The sequence below is a fragment of the Coturnix japonica genome, chromosome 14 (genome assembly GCF_001577835.2).
Source record: "Coturnix japonica isolate 7356 chromosome 14, Coturnix japonica 2.1, whole genome shotgun sequence".
Taxonomy (NCBI): domain Eukaryota; kingdom Metazoa; phylum Chordata; class Aves; order Galliformes; family Phasianidae; genus Coturnix; species Coturnix japonica.
The window spans coordinates 8,394,993-8,409,116 of NC_029529.1; the positions used below are offsets into that span (position 1 = coordinate 8,394,993).

A 14,124-nucleotide genomic window follows, 5' to 3' on the forward strand; every position below is an offset into this window, starting at 1 on the left:
TAACCATGGTCATGCTTGTTCACAGCAGCAGCTCTTCGTGTTGAGAATTGCGCTCTCAGTGGCAACACAAACTTGAGTTTATTAAAACAGTATTTGAAGTATTGCTTTGAGGGATAACAGTCCACAAAAAATGTATCGCTTTCGGTTGGGTTTCTTTCATGTTCTTCTCAATGCCTCATAAGTTCTCATTGCTTTTGCATATGCCATTTTCCAGCTACAGAGGTTATGGTAGAGCTTGCCAAAACTATGCCTTAAACTGATGGATTTGATAATAAACTTTCAAAGTGAATTGTTCCCATAAGCTTAAAGAATTTGCAGGCAGTTTCTTGCAGTCCTTCTCTAAGTAAAACTGCCTCTGAGCCTTTGGCCTCAGGGGACCAGATTGATTGCAAAGGTTTAAATAGCTTGGAACTCTTTTTTTTTTTTTTTTTTCCCCTCCAGGAACACAAAGTGTTTGTTTTAACATGTCTTATTTTAAAAGCCCTGTTAAAATGGCCAGTTTCTGGCAGTTGGGATAAAACCTTCCTTTAAAACTACAAGCGGCGTCACCAGGAAGCAGTACAGAACTGGCAGGCCTATGTCTTGTCTTGCTTGGGATGTAAGTGCTGTGAGACAGCAGAGAAACCTCAGCTTGTAGATCAGCTGGTAAGTGAAGCAAGAACTGACTTATCTTTTGCTTTTCAAGTATAAACAAGATATTTATTTAACAGTTGGTGATCTCATGTCAGGTATGTTTCAGCTTGTCTTTTTAGATTTATGTTTGACTTCCTTTTCCTGATATCTGCTGATTTCTCTTGCAAAGTTAATAGCCTTTTTTTCTCAGTCTTTGTGAAAGATTAAGTGTTCTGTAGTAAGAGGCGAGAGGTTTCATTGCTGTTTGTTTTTTTTTTCCAACAGTAATTCAGGCTCAGCGTTATCCTGATTTCAGCATCTGTTACTGAATTTCAGCACAGCGTGCAGTGGAACTTCTCTGTTGGAAAAATGAACTCTGTTTGCTTTAGAATGAACCCATTCTTTCCTTTTGCGTTATTTGGACCTATTTAGTAATGGGAAAATACGGTTCTCATGTAATGAATTTGGCTTCATTTAACAAATCCGTAAATGGCACTTGAAAGTTTTGCTCTCGCAGGTTATAATCACGTGAGAGATTGGGAGCAGGGGAAGCTCTGTGACAGCTTCCTTGCTTACTAACTCGGTATCTCGGGACACTTGTCACACACACACTTGTATGGTCGTGTTATCTTTGCTATTAAAACAACGCACAACATAGTGAAAGTAAATTAAAGCATCACAAATACATTGAGTGTAATCAAAACACTGCAATCCTGTTCTTTGTTCTAACTCTCTGATAGTTTTGCCTTGTTTTCCTTTCCATGATGTAGCTGTTAAGTACGCAGTCCCCCTGCCATCCCTGTCCTGCAATAGGGATGGAGGTGTGTAAGTCAATTCTTAGTGGTACAATGAGCAGTATTTTGCCTTGGAGAATAACTGAACTATCTGTTCTGTCAGGGTGGCGCTGGATGTGTTGCATCGCAGGAGAAAAGACGCAGTGCAAAAGCATGGTGTAGTCAGGAGCTTTCAGCAGAAACTTGGCAGAGATTCATCTCAAGAAGCCATAGCCCCCTTGGCTGGGTGGTCCAAGGTACAGTCAGTTCCAACCCTGCTGCCAGGAGCTCAGTGTGGGGAGTTGGGAGGTACCGGGCTGTACCAGTCTGGCCCAGTTTGTTGCCCCTATACATCCTGTTGAAAACTCTTTGTCTCAGAATGAGGAGGCAAGTCCTCTGCTACTGTCGGAGTCTCTTGTCCTCTGAGTTCCCATAGCAGGACCTTTCCCCTCCGCTCTGACTGAAGGCTGGGTGGGCACCTGAAGCTGTAGGGCATTCCCTGCCCTGCTCTAAGGGGTCCTGGCTGCAGCTGCCAGCTCCTTGCACTGTGGAGCGCAGGGAAGGAGACACACGTGGCAGAAGCAGGTAAAGTGCTTGGCTGTCCCCACTGATGCCACAAGAACTCAGCAGCTCTCTTCTCTGCCTTCCCCTTTCTTCTCTCCCTCCCTCTGCAGCCTGAACCCCCTGAGTGTTCCCATGCTGCTGCACTTTAGGGCTTTTTTGTGGAGATGCTGAGAGCCTGGCTGCGAGGGGGAGAAAAGGCACTCAGCGTGTGAGGCTATCAGCAAGACTTCTGATTATGAGGTTAGTTTTCTGATTATCTGGCTTCAGATAAGGTACTGGCTGCATCGAAGAGGTGGGTGATAAAGTGTCTAGGATTTCTTGACATGTAAGAGCGTGTGTTTTGGGAGCAAGAGCAGGGGCAATCTGCAAGCTCCTCATAACCTGGGAGTCCAGCAAGAGATGTCTCGGAGATCTGCTCATAGCATGTGCTGCCATGGTGCAAGGAAAACTCTGCAGGGAGATGCTGGGTGGAAGCTGCAGAGCTACAGGCTGATTTGGGGTTGCCTAAAAGCTCCAGGGAACTTCTGCAAATGGACTGGTTTTAGTGACAAAGGAAATACTTAATCTCACAGATTCTTATCAAGCAGGGCTATTTCACTGCATATCCTTTATACCTGTTAGTTGTCTACTGCAGTTAGCCAGGACAGAAGAGAACTTCTCTTAGAGTTTAATCTCCTTATATATTAACTTGGTATGCCTTAATTAAAATACTCCCTGTGATCAAAGTGAATGAGTTGGAATAAAAAAGTCAGGATTGACATTGATAGCATGATTTAAACCATGCAGAGTAATCAAACCTTACTGCAAAATTAATAGGGCAGTAGCAGAAATAAACACAAGAAAGTTCATTGTCCGGGAAACCAGATATGTCTGAATGAGAGAGGTGTAGTGCAGCACTCCCAGAGGAGTAGCTGAAAAGGTCTTCAGTGTGTGCAAGGAAAGGACAGAGACTGGCTTCCTAAAGCCCAGTGTTTCAGTGTGTTGTCATCCATCAGTTTGAGTCGCTCCTGTTACAAGGCTGCAGTTATGTATTTGCATTAGGCTGAGGTATTGCTGGAGGCTGTTAACAGGTGTTCTCGTAAAAGGGTACCTTGCAAGATAGCTGAGATTAAACAGTCTGAAAAAGGTGTTTCTAATTATCAAATGTTCAAATCTGTAATTTGATCCATGGCAAAGTACAACAACAAGGGGAGGGGAGGGGGGGAAAGCACAGATCCAAATTCAGCAACAAAAAGAAATGGGGAAAGGAAGCACGGTGCAGTTAAACCCTTGAAATGAAGGACGGGAGTGCTCCTCCCCCTGCCCGGGGCACCCAGCACTGATGCTGAAGGCCAGGCCCAGTGCAGGGCAGGGCAGAGCTGCAGTGGTGGTGCAGGCAACTCCATGAGCTAAGGAAGGCTTAAGGACTGGTTGGAGTTTCTTTTTTCAGTATCTCTATTTCTTTTCTAATTTATCTTAGTTTAAAAGTTCAGTTTTTTGTTTGTGTGTTATTGCTAAATGGCACTTAAGTCATATTTTGTTGGAATGTGGCTTAGTTAGTAAAGTGCTGCTAGGAAGGAAAAAGAGCCCCCCCCATTTACTGAAAAGGGGGGAAAACAATCCCTGGCTGCACACGTGCTCCTGGTGGACTTGTATTTGCATAAAGTGCGTCTCTAGCCTGGAAAAAGATCTAAAACCACATGCAGGTCATTCTGATCTCAGTCTGCACTCGGTAGCTTAGACTGGCTCTGGCTTGCAGCAATGGAAGTTTGGGGCGAATGCTGCCTTTTGACTGCTCTTTTTATTTTCTTTTTCAATCCAAATACCTTCTGAATCTAATAAACACTAGAAGAAATGCTCAGACTTCTGAAGATATGTTTCTTATTGATATTAATGAATCCTGCTGAGGTTGCTCACAGTCAGGACTCTGAAGGTAAGACTAGAAATCCTGTGTCGGGAATGTATTCTGTGTGATGGACAAAGCTGTGTTTAGTAAGTAGACTCAAAGTAGATTCAGTGCTGTTTCGTAAGTAGGAGGCTGTTCTCTGCTCTCTTGGCCACACGGGCTATACCAGCAGAGTATTTAGACAAAATCACTTATTATTTAGTAGCTTTTTGTTTTCAGTGTTTTTCTGTAAATAAATTGAATCAAAGCTGTAGTAAATGTGACTGTAAGTTATAAGTGTGTATATAGTTGAGGTAGCTGCATGAGAAGCATTTTTGTACAACAGTTGAATGGTAAAATGTCAAATCAACTTTGAGTAACGTGATAATCTTTTACAGATTTGCCTCCGTTATTACGCAAAGCCGTGGTTAGTATTTTTACTTGATCTCTCTAATAACACTAATAATATAATCCAAAAATAACTGATTGCACATATTTGTCTTTTTTTTTTTCTTAAGGAGGAAGTAATGACTGGGAAATACCTAAATGGTAATATGCAAAATTGTTCCCATTTACATTGCTAAAAGGAATTAAAACTCAGTATCACTCTGTAACTTTCTGTTCCATTTTTCACATGTAGCTCTCCTCGATATACTTCATTTTCAGAGGTAATGTATTATTTTCAACATCTTGTCTTTCAGTATCATCGTGCACTTCACTTCTGATGTGTTTCATTTCCACAGAAGCTGAAACATTATGAAATTGGTTCATGATTAGTTTGATCTAGATATCCTGTGAGGAATGTTTTGTCCTAATGGGGAAAAAGCTGTTTTTCGCATGATAAAGCAATAAGCAAAAAACAAGCATAGGATGAGGCTGAGAATCTGAATGCATGCTACAATTTTCAAAAACCTTGATAATTAACTTAGTTCATGTATTTCAGAATGGCTTCTTACAGAAGGTAGCTGCAGTTCCAGTGTGCAGTCAGTTTCCAGTCCTGCTTTGCCCTCCATCCACCCCTCTGCCTCCGGCTCTTGGCGACTTTGTAATTATTGCCAGTTTTGCCTAAATGTGGGAGAGAGTAAAAACCTCAATTCCACCCGGATGTATTTTGTGAACGTCTGGCTGGGTTAGAAAGAAACACTGGCATTAATAACTCTGCTGGGGAAAAGGCAGTAAAAATTAGTCCCCATACTTACTTAGGATAAGCGGATCCGAAGAGGTGTAATGGGGAACCACCACACAGCTCATCTCTTGACTGGCAGCATGTCAGAAAATTGATATTATTAGGGAGGGGAAATGGATTTAGACAAAAGAAAAACCCCAACAAAACATAACTAATAGACTTCTCTTCTAACTTTTGATTGCATTCAATATGTTGGCTGTTAATCGGGTTAGGCCAAAAATTAGAATGCTTGTGTTGTTCAGTTGTTACTGGTAGTGTTGCTTCTCTTACTATCTTGACTAAATCAGCTATTTTATATGCAGTATTATTTTGCTGGCACTTTTGGTCTCGTTTTCTCTTGCAGTTCTAATGCATGGACAGCAGATATGGTTACAAAAGTCATGGCGTATTTCCATGCCCGAGAGGTTAATTTTACTCTTCACAGTCTACAGGTTTGTGTCCTTTAAAATGCATCAAAATTTTTGTTTAAAAAGGAATTAAAATAAGCTACTCAGTCTGTGGCCAAAATTAGGTTGTCAATAATAGAAGTAATTAATAGCTCTGCAGTGTAGCAGAGATGTAGGAAATAGGAATACCGTTTTGTTTTGTTTTTGCTCTTTCCCCTAAAGATTGCAACATTATGCATAGATTAAATAATAAGGTGCTTTTTATCTCTTCTGATGGCAAGCAAAATTTTGGAGATTTCTGTTTGTTTCTGAACTGAGAATATGCCTGTGCTTTTTCACCGTTAAATGGCAGATTTCTCCCAGATTTGGACTGTGGCTGTAGTTTGCGTTACTTCTGATGGAATGAGAGGCTCCAGAGCATCCTAAAATGCTAAAAAATCCACAGATGAGTTTTATTAACATTTTAAGGCTGTAATCAGCCCTGAACTCCCTGGACAACAAAGACCTGACTGTGTTAATAGGCGGTGGAGGCAATGCAAAGACAACAAAGCACAGTGTCAACTCAAATTCCTGACTAGTTCTGAAATAATTCTGGTGGGAATTAGATGGGATTTTCTCCAGTCGAGTGCTAATGAACCTGATCGTGTTTTCTGTTCCTATGCTAGAATTCCCCTCAGAGTTTTAAAACAGGCGTGAGGTTGTTAGCTGCTAATGCAGCTTAATATGAGAAAGGGTAGTTTTGCTTTATGACCTGGTGCAGACTTTGCCTCCTGTCTAATTGCATATTTCCTTCCTTTTTAAAGTAATAATTGTTTGCCCACAGTTTCTGATGTTTGGAGCTCTTTAAAGAGTTTATTTGTGCTCTGCCATGAAGCAGAAAAATGTTATTATATTTGTTTTTATGATGGGAAAAACAGGTATTTTTGTTATGTGTTTCACTGAAGAGAACTTGCTCATGACACCAGGAATAGGCTTCAAGAGCTATTCTTTTCCAGCACTGCATTTAGATTATTTTTCTTTCCATTTTGCGTTGATTGCAGTTATTCTGATTGTTAACAACATGGGCAGTATGGAAAACTAAGCACTTATCCCTCATCTGGAGATTTTCAGGGAGTAAAAGATGCATCTAGTAAGATACCATGAATTTTATGTATGTAATGCACATATATATATTTTTATACTTCAGACGTCCATACAGAGTTATTTGAAGAACCTTTTATACCAGCCCAGGCAGCTGCTGTCTGCATTTCAACAACTTGATCAACAGCAGTTCCAGACTGCAGTGAAGTATCTCTTCAACAGCAGAAAGGAATATCTCGTAAGTCTCTGCATGAGAAATAGAACTGCTCTCAAAGGCTTAGATAAAGGGAAAAGGACAAGTCTTGGGCTCTCACTGTGCATGTTGTGTTGTTATTTGGCTGGCTTGGAGCAGATTTGCATCCTCCCTGCAGGCCTCCAGCATGGGCATCACTGCAGGGGTGCAGAGTAACCTGGAACAAAAGCAGAGCATTTCCCCAGCCACGTGAGGTTACTGCTCAGGACGAACTCTGGGTAATGCACTTCTCGAGGAACGGTGGTGCAGCTTCTGCTGGTGAAGCACACCAGATGGGTGTATAGCACATAGTGGGAGGAGGAGCATAGATCATAAGCCGTGTCAATAAGCTGAGAATTTTGTATTCTTAGATAATGCACATAGTTCTTCTGAGATGGGTAATAATTGCAGTAACAAATAACCAGGCCTGGGACTTCAGCTCTAACCTCACTGTCCTGGACACCTTGACATGTGAGAAGGAACAACCCAATAATCTGTCCCCTGCCAGACTGGCTTTTACCTGCGCTTGTTTCTTTGATGTTGCCTGGTGTTCTGAAGGGGGTATTTGTAATAACAGCTGACGAAATACTGCATGGGAACAGATCTGTTCTAGAGTTGCCTACATACTAAATTACATATGAAATAATACTCATTCTATTCCAGTGTTTGTTCATTTTTCCAAGTAAGTAACTCCTTCATGAGTACGTGCTGTAACTTGAGCCATTTGGCTTTTTCTGTTTTTCATTTTGATTTTGTAAAAAGATTCAAGCTGGTCTGTGGCCAACACCAAACAGGAATTATCTGAAGAAACACAACCGGGCAGTGCTTTGCAGCTATTTTTCATGAGAATAGCACCATATTGTTTGTAGGGTGCGTTCTATGAGGCTTCAAAATGAACAGTTTATGGAATTAATCAGAAATACATTATTTTAATCCTGTGTTGTTTGCAGGAAATGGGAAATGTTGTTCTTGATTGGGAAAAGACTCGGGAGAGAATTTTCCAAGTTCCAGGAGTGAACAGAACCTTGTTTCTTATTACACTGGAGAAATGCTTTCTGGCTCTGAGGGCAATGGACTGTGTAGATATCCTAAGCCAGATTTTGCGAACGTCAGCAGTGAATTATCTCCAACCTGATATTGTTGGGAGTCTCCCAAATGATCTGCAGGAGGATGCTTTCAGAAACTTGTGAGCCATTTATTTTCCAGTCATTACAATTAGTACTCTGTAGCACTTATTCTAGATATGTACACTTAAAATGGTTACTGTATAGTCTCGCTATTTTATCAGCCTCAGCTTTCCACTTTTATCTTGCTGTTTCCAAAAACATTTGTCCGCGTGTCGTTTGGGTGTTTTTTTCTTTGCTTACTTATTAGTTAATATGCCACTGTATCACTCAGATCAGCAGTATTTAAGGACCTCTATGACAAAACCTCAGCAAATACACAGAAAGCTCTGTATGGCTGGATGAAGGAGATCCTACAAAAGCCCTATAACAGAAGTGGTATGTTATGCACAACCTGTTCTTCTTGCTTATAATAAGATTAAAACAGTCAACAGAAGACTTGTCTATTGTACTGAGTTGTTTCTCATGTTTAACACAGGGCTGTTAGGAGTAGCTCTCTGCAATGCCTTTGCTGTGGACTGCAATAAGCATAGAAGATTTGTTAATCACAACAAATAGCTCTCCAAAGATGCTTACTGTTCACCTCTTCTGCACAGAGATGTACTCAAAGCCTCTGTTCTCAAATTCATTCTCTAAGATTTAAATAGGATATGTGCTGTTTACTTCTGAACTCCTACTGAGACTCGAATAGATCTGTCTGAGAGCCTATTTAAAGAAAAAAAAAAAATCAATCCAATTGTATGCATTTTCCTATGTCTGTTTGCCTGACTAATGAATATTAAATACCAAAGCTGGGACAGTGCAGGGGATGCTCCACGAGAGGGCTGTAATGCCAACGTATCAAAGCCAGCATCTGCATCTCACTGAACATCCCAGTGTATGTTCTTCCTCTTCCTCTGGAAATGAAAGGCAAAATGCCCCCTTGTGTCAGTGTAGCAAAATCTGGCTCCTGGGGCTACAACTACTTCAAAATATCTGTGTAATGTATAAAGTCATAGAGGGAAAGATCACCACTCTGCTGTGATGCATTCTATCATGCGCAGGACTCACCTCATGGTGCTCAGCAATCCTGGGGAGGTCCCACAATATCTCTTCTACACTATAAGAGATCAATTGTCTTCATATGAGAAAATTTGAGACATTTGCAATACTATTACAGTTTCTTTAAAAAGCGAATGAGTTCATAAAAATGTGGTTCTAAGAGCTTACTGATGGGGGGAGCCTGACTGTCTGCAAAGGATTTGTCTGATTTGCAGCTATTTTTTGATTGTTTACCAACAATAACATAGTGGGCGTGATATTTTTGATAAACAGCGGCTTTCCAAACATTGTGGCAACTGACTATTTGTTGAAAACAGATTTCAACGAATCAGCTTCATGGGTCAGTGCAGAAAACTTATGGATTTTAGGAAGATACGTGGTCCATCTGCCCTTGGAAGAGATTCTGAAAATCAGTCTCAGTGAAGTAAGTAAAATAGTGTTGTTGGATGTATCACTGACAAAAGGTGTAAGCAAAATGCAGACTGAAACATGGAAGAGGAGTTTTTGTATTTTAATTTCTTAAATGTGATGAGAATTTATCAGTGATATGTAGATATTTGTCTGTATCAGGCTTCTGTGATTTGTACTGAGAGGACCAATGATAGAAGACCCTCAAATTTTTAGACAGTTTGACATTGTTACCTTCAAAAATACTGTATTATCCTAATCTTCTTTCTTTCTGTAGAGCATACCTTGAGTCAATAATTTATAGTGTCAGAAGTGTTTTATTAGATGCAGTCTTTCCCTAATCCTGATGAATTACTTTGTTTGCACTGATCAGATAAGACTATTCATTAGCTACGACAATGCAACAAAGCAGTTGGACACGGTGTATGATATCACACCAGAGCTTGCACAAGCCTTTCTGGAGAGAATAAACTCATCGGGATTTGACGTGAGAAACACTTCAACTGTCTACAGGCAAGACTGATGTTTGGTTGTTTTATTTTTGCTGTGTATTGGGAGAATGAATAAAAATAAGAAGAGAACTGAGGGGAGTCTAAGCTGGTGAGATTGTTGATGAAATCCAGCCCTGGTTAGCAACAGTGAAGAACTACTACTTTATCAGTTTTGGAGGTGTGCCTGATTAGCTGATGCTTCGTCTCTAGCTCTGCAGTAAGGAGTTGTCAGCTGTAAGAGGACCACAGCAGTATGTGTGGGACCCAGTCGAAGCTCCATTGAGCTGTATAGTACAACAGCTGAACAAATTGGGAGAGCAGCACACAAGCCCCATTAGCTGTTTGAATTGCAGAAAAGGGAAATGTTTCATGAAAATCACATTGCAGTTAGCTACCTGCAGGAAGTACCGTGTTCTACATTTTACACTGTCATGTAAGTGGATGTATTTAGTCCTACTCCACTGTCTGGAGTTATTTCTAGTTTCCTCAGGGAATGCTTCAGAGTTTTAAACTAATGGGAAAGGTGGCCTTGGAGCTTCTGTCATTATTGCAATGTAACTCATTGGCTTCTGTGAAGTACTGTTGATTGTTGGGGATGTAAGTGACAGAATTATGCCCACACTCTAGATCTCAATGTTAAAAATCTTAAAAATGATTTTACCACTCATGAGAGGTGCCAGATTCTTGCCGATGAGAGAAACACCATGCTCCATAGTCCTTAATATATTCCATTTTCACAACACACTCATTTTATATTACTCATTTTAACCACGCTGACTGTTTAAATGCATTTTTACTTTTAAAAAGTAGCATTATTCATTGCTGCTAATCCCAGAGGAGATGAAGAGCTCTTGGTGGTTGTGGAATAATGCATCAGGAGGTAATTATTTGGTATAAAAGTGCAGTTATAGATGTTTCTTTGATTGGTGAGTTGGTTTGATGACGTCCCAGGAATTTAGATGGGCTGTTGAAGCAGTAGGTTGTGATATCATTAAGCTAGTTGTTGCTGAGGGACTAAAGGAACTGAAAGCAGAGTTGATGTACACAACAGATTTTTACCATCTTTGTGATAGTGCTGCATGCCACAGCCTTGCTGTGCTGGCACAGCTGAGATGGTGAACCATGGTAGTTTCTCCTAACCATCACTGAATTCAGCCAAGTTGTATGGATAAAGAACTGTGTTTGATGGGAAATGCAGCAGGCTTTGTTTAAGCCTGAAACTACAGAGAGGCTACGTAATGTTCTTGGTGCTGCTTCACCATATTAATGTTTCAAGAGAAATCCAAGCAGGATTTGAAGTAGAGTACAAAATATTTGCTAAACCTGGTTAAGAACTCAACAAGCCATTCAAGCCTTCCTAATAGCCCTCTGTCCTTTTCCAGGCAGAGATAACTGCCAGTTCTGCCAAAAGCAGTGGAATCTGCTAGCAGGAATGGACAAATGGAACTGTGAAGCTTAAAAGTTTTTACAGCACAATCAATCTGAGTAGCGTTTAGATGAATACAGAGAATATTGTATGTCCCTCACATCCCAATTTAAGGCCATGTGGAGTTTTAGAATTGCTGCTTTAAAGCATTAGTGACAAACAAATCACTCAAGTTTTGAACTCATCAGGGTATACCATACCATACTTCACTTTCCTGGGAGTGACAGCTGCGATCTCAGAAGCCAGCTAATGTATTTCTTCCATATAGGTTAGGTTTGTTGGTTTGCTTTTATGATGACATGGAACAGATGGATGCCGCTGTGGCCCGGGCTTTACTTCATCAAATGATTAAATGCAATCAATTAAAAGGTTTCCAGGCCAAGGTTCAGAAGGTGGGTACTGTGCTTATACTGCCTCTTACTTTCTTGTCAGGATTATGAAAGGACTTTCTTGAATTCAGAAAGATAAGAGTGAAAGATTACTGGGATCTAAGAAATAATGAAACAGTTTTTGAGTATACAATGCAAAATATAAAAGCTTTTTTTTTTTTTTTTTCCTCATTCTTTTCTTGTCCTGTTTCTTCCATATTTCTTTGACAATTGTCATCCTACTTTGGGATTTTAACCAAGTGTATGATCACTAAATGCTTGCCAGTGTCTGTTCCAAAAACTCCACTTGAAGTTTTGGGTGATAATTGGAAATTGGTTCTTGGAAGATTTGTTTCCCATCTGTTTATATTTTTTGTTTGCTTGCTTTAGCTTAAATCTCAGCTCCTGAATATTGCTGTGCAGAACCAGACTTTGAATGATACCCTTGGATCGCTGTCAGATGCTGTGGTTGGGCTGACTTCAGGCCAACTGGAATCTTTATCACCTGAAGCAGTGCATAACGCTATTGCAACACTGAACCAAGTCTCTGGATGGGCAAAAAGCCAAGTTATGATTTTATCCAGTAAATACCTCTCTTACAAAAAGGTACCTCTGATATGGCCTTCTTATCTTCTGTTTTTGAAAGCGGAGTGGCTTTTTCCTCCTAGTAACTATAAGTTTTGAAAAGCTTAGGCCCAGCATGAGACTTCTAGAGCTGTTAGTGGTCTGAAAAATTTGTTTATGTCAAAGAAAAGCATTCCTGAAGTAATGTGCTACTCTGCTAATTGGGAGGATACATATTTGCAATTGGCGATTGTATACGTTGTTGTTTTGTCTGTATTGCTGCCCCACACAGCAGAATGTGCAAGATCCCAAACTAAGTATTCTAATGTGCTGTAATGGGTCAGAGTCCTCTCTAAAGTTTCCAAGGAAAGGAACCTTGGGGAATAAATGGGAGAGTTTCCCCAGAACAGTCTTGTCTGAATCAAAAGATGTATGAGGCAAGTGCATCCCTAGGCAAGAAAAAGTATTAGGTACCCCCCAAAAAAAATCATTTTGGTTTAGTAATGTTTGATTTTAAATAAGTATTTTATGCACAAGCCAGAAGACTTTGTTTGCTCTGTTATCTCTGCAGGTTTTATCATTTTATAATGTTAGCCAAATGGGTGCACTGGTGACTGGTATTAGCACTGAGTCATTCTACAGAATGAACCCGAAAGAGCTTTCTCAGGTCATTCGAGGCACAACATCCCAGTACTCATCGGACTTATCTCCTGCACAGCAGCAGGGGATCCTCAGGAAGGTAATTGCAGTGCGCAGCAGATCCTCTCTGCACAAAAGCAGAATAACCAGATATGTGGAGTGTGATTTAAAATGTTACTGAGACTTGGAATAAGCTCAATGGTTAATATTTCTAGTGTTTCATTGGGTGTTTTTTTTTTTTTAGTACTAAGTGTGTTTTGGAGGTTCCCTCCAGCTTACTTCCATGGCTTTTTTGATCCTGACATGTTTTTCTTTTATGCTCTTCAGAGAAATATTACACAGAATAGAAAGACAAATCCTGTAAATCGAAGCATCAGTTCTGAAATGTCCTGTGTTTGTCTCTCGCACTTTTTAGATAGCTTCATCCACAGATTTTTCTTCACTGGTCACAGATATACAAGGAGCTTTCTTTAGAGAAATATCTCTTTCTGATTTATGGAAGGAGAACGGATATAATTCTTCAATGATGAAAGAAAAAGAGCTAAGAAGCAGCCAGGTAAAAATTAAAATATAATAATTGTATATTAAATGCTTGCATATACAGCTATTCCTCTGGCTCTGTCCAGAGATGGAAGGTTAGACCACGTGACCTCCAGAGCTCTCTTCAAACCTTATTATTCCATGGCCATGTGCAAGGAATGTGTTTAACATCATCCCCCAGTGCCGGTCACTGATGTGAAGAGCAGATTCACCACTGGGTACTAGACTTTGTGGTTGACCATTCTAGACTCCAAAAAGGTCTTTAGAGTCCCTGATAGAATTAAACATACAGAAACCTTGCAGTGGTTGTTGCATATTCCAGCTGTATTACTGAAGTTTTAATGTGGTGGCTTTTATTTCAGGCCTTGTATCTCTATGAGTTACTATCTAAGAAAAGTTCCTCCGTTGACCTCCTAAGGTATGGATGATAATCTAGTTCTGTTACCAGAGCAACTTCAAGGTAAACTTCATGTGGCTATTTTGTACTATTTTGTGTTTGTTTATTTATTTACAAGTTTTGATCGCCTTTAGATTACAAGAAAGAAAAGAGAGGTGGTTATAGAAATTAAACCTTTGGCTGTGGGGAGTGAGGACTAGATTCTGCTAAAAACACTGAAAAGATTGAACTTTGCTTTCCATATCAGTACAGGACAGCTTCTGAAAGGAGTGACTTGTGAGCTGATTGAAAGTATGGGCACAGACTCTTTTTTAAATCATTTCAAAGTCTTCGAAAATAATCTTCATCTGCTTTCTCCATATCAGGTAAAACTGGAAAAAGACTTTGTGTGCATAAATGTACTCAATATCCAAACTGCAAGTAAACTGG

General features: G+C 40.2%; 1 protein-coding gene across 5 annotated transcripts in view; it reads left to right on the plus strand.

Moving 5' to 3' along the window:
• Positions 1–88: 88 nt before the first annotated feature.
• Positions 89–14,124, plus strand: part of OTOA (otoancorin) — a 32,913-nt gene continuing 18,877 nt past the window's right edge. The window contains exons 1-17 of one of the 5 annotated variants that reach the window (XM_015877040.2): positions 89–2,189; positions 3,778–3,861; positions 4,212–4,240; positions 4,332–4,362; positions 4,454–4,481; positions 5,343–5,430; positions 6,572–6,703; positions 7,648–7,883; positions 8,096–8,199; positions 9,180–9,286; positions 9,644–9,783; positions 11,456–11,579; positions 11,946–12,161; positions 12,691–12,858; positions 13,174–13,314; positions 13,661–13,716; positions 13,943–14,060. In XM_015877040.2, coding sequence (XP_015732526.1) covers positions 3,783–3,861; positions 4,212–4,240; positions 4,332–4,362; positions 4,454–4,481; positions 5,343–5,430; positions 6,572–6,703; positions 7,648–7,883; positions 8,096–8,199; positions 9,180–9,286; positions 9,644–9,783; positions 11,456–11,579; positions 11,946–12,161; positions 12,691–12,858; positions 13,174–13,314; positions 13,661–13,716; positions 13,943–14,060 — 1,797 coding nt within the window. In that variant the 5' untranslated portion in view covers positions 89–2,189; positions 3,778–3,782. Of the gene's footprint in view, positions 3,862–4,211; positions 4,241–4,331; positions 4,363–4,453; positions 4,482–5,342; positions 5,431–6,571; positions 6,704–7,647; positions 7,884–8,095; positions 8,200–9,179; positions 9,287–9,643; positions 9,784–11,455; positions 11,580–11,945; positions 12,162–12,690; positions 12,859–13,173; positions 13,315–13,660; positions 13,717–13,942; positions 14,061–14,124 lie in introns of all 5 variants that reach the window. The other 4 variants (XM_015877039.2, XM_015877041.2, XM_032447537.1 and 1 more) reach the window with 4 other exon arrangements.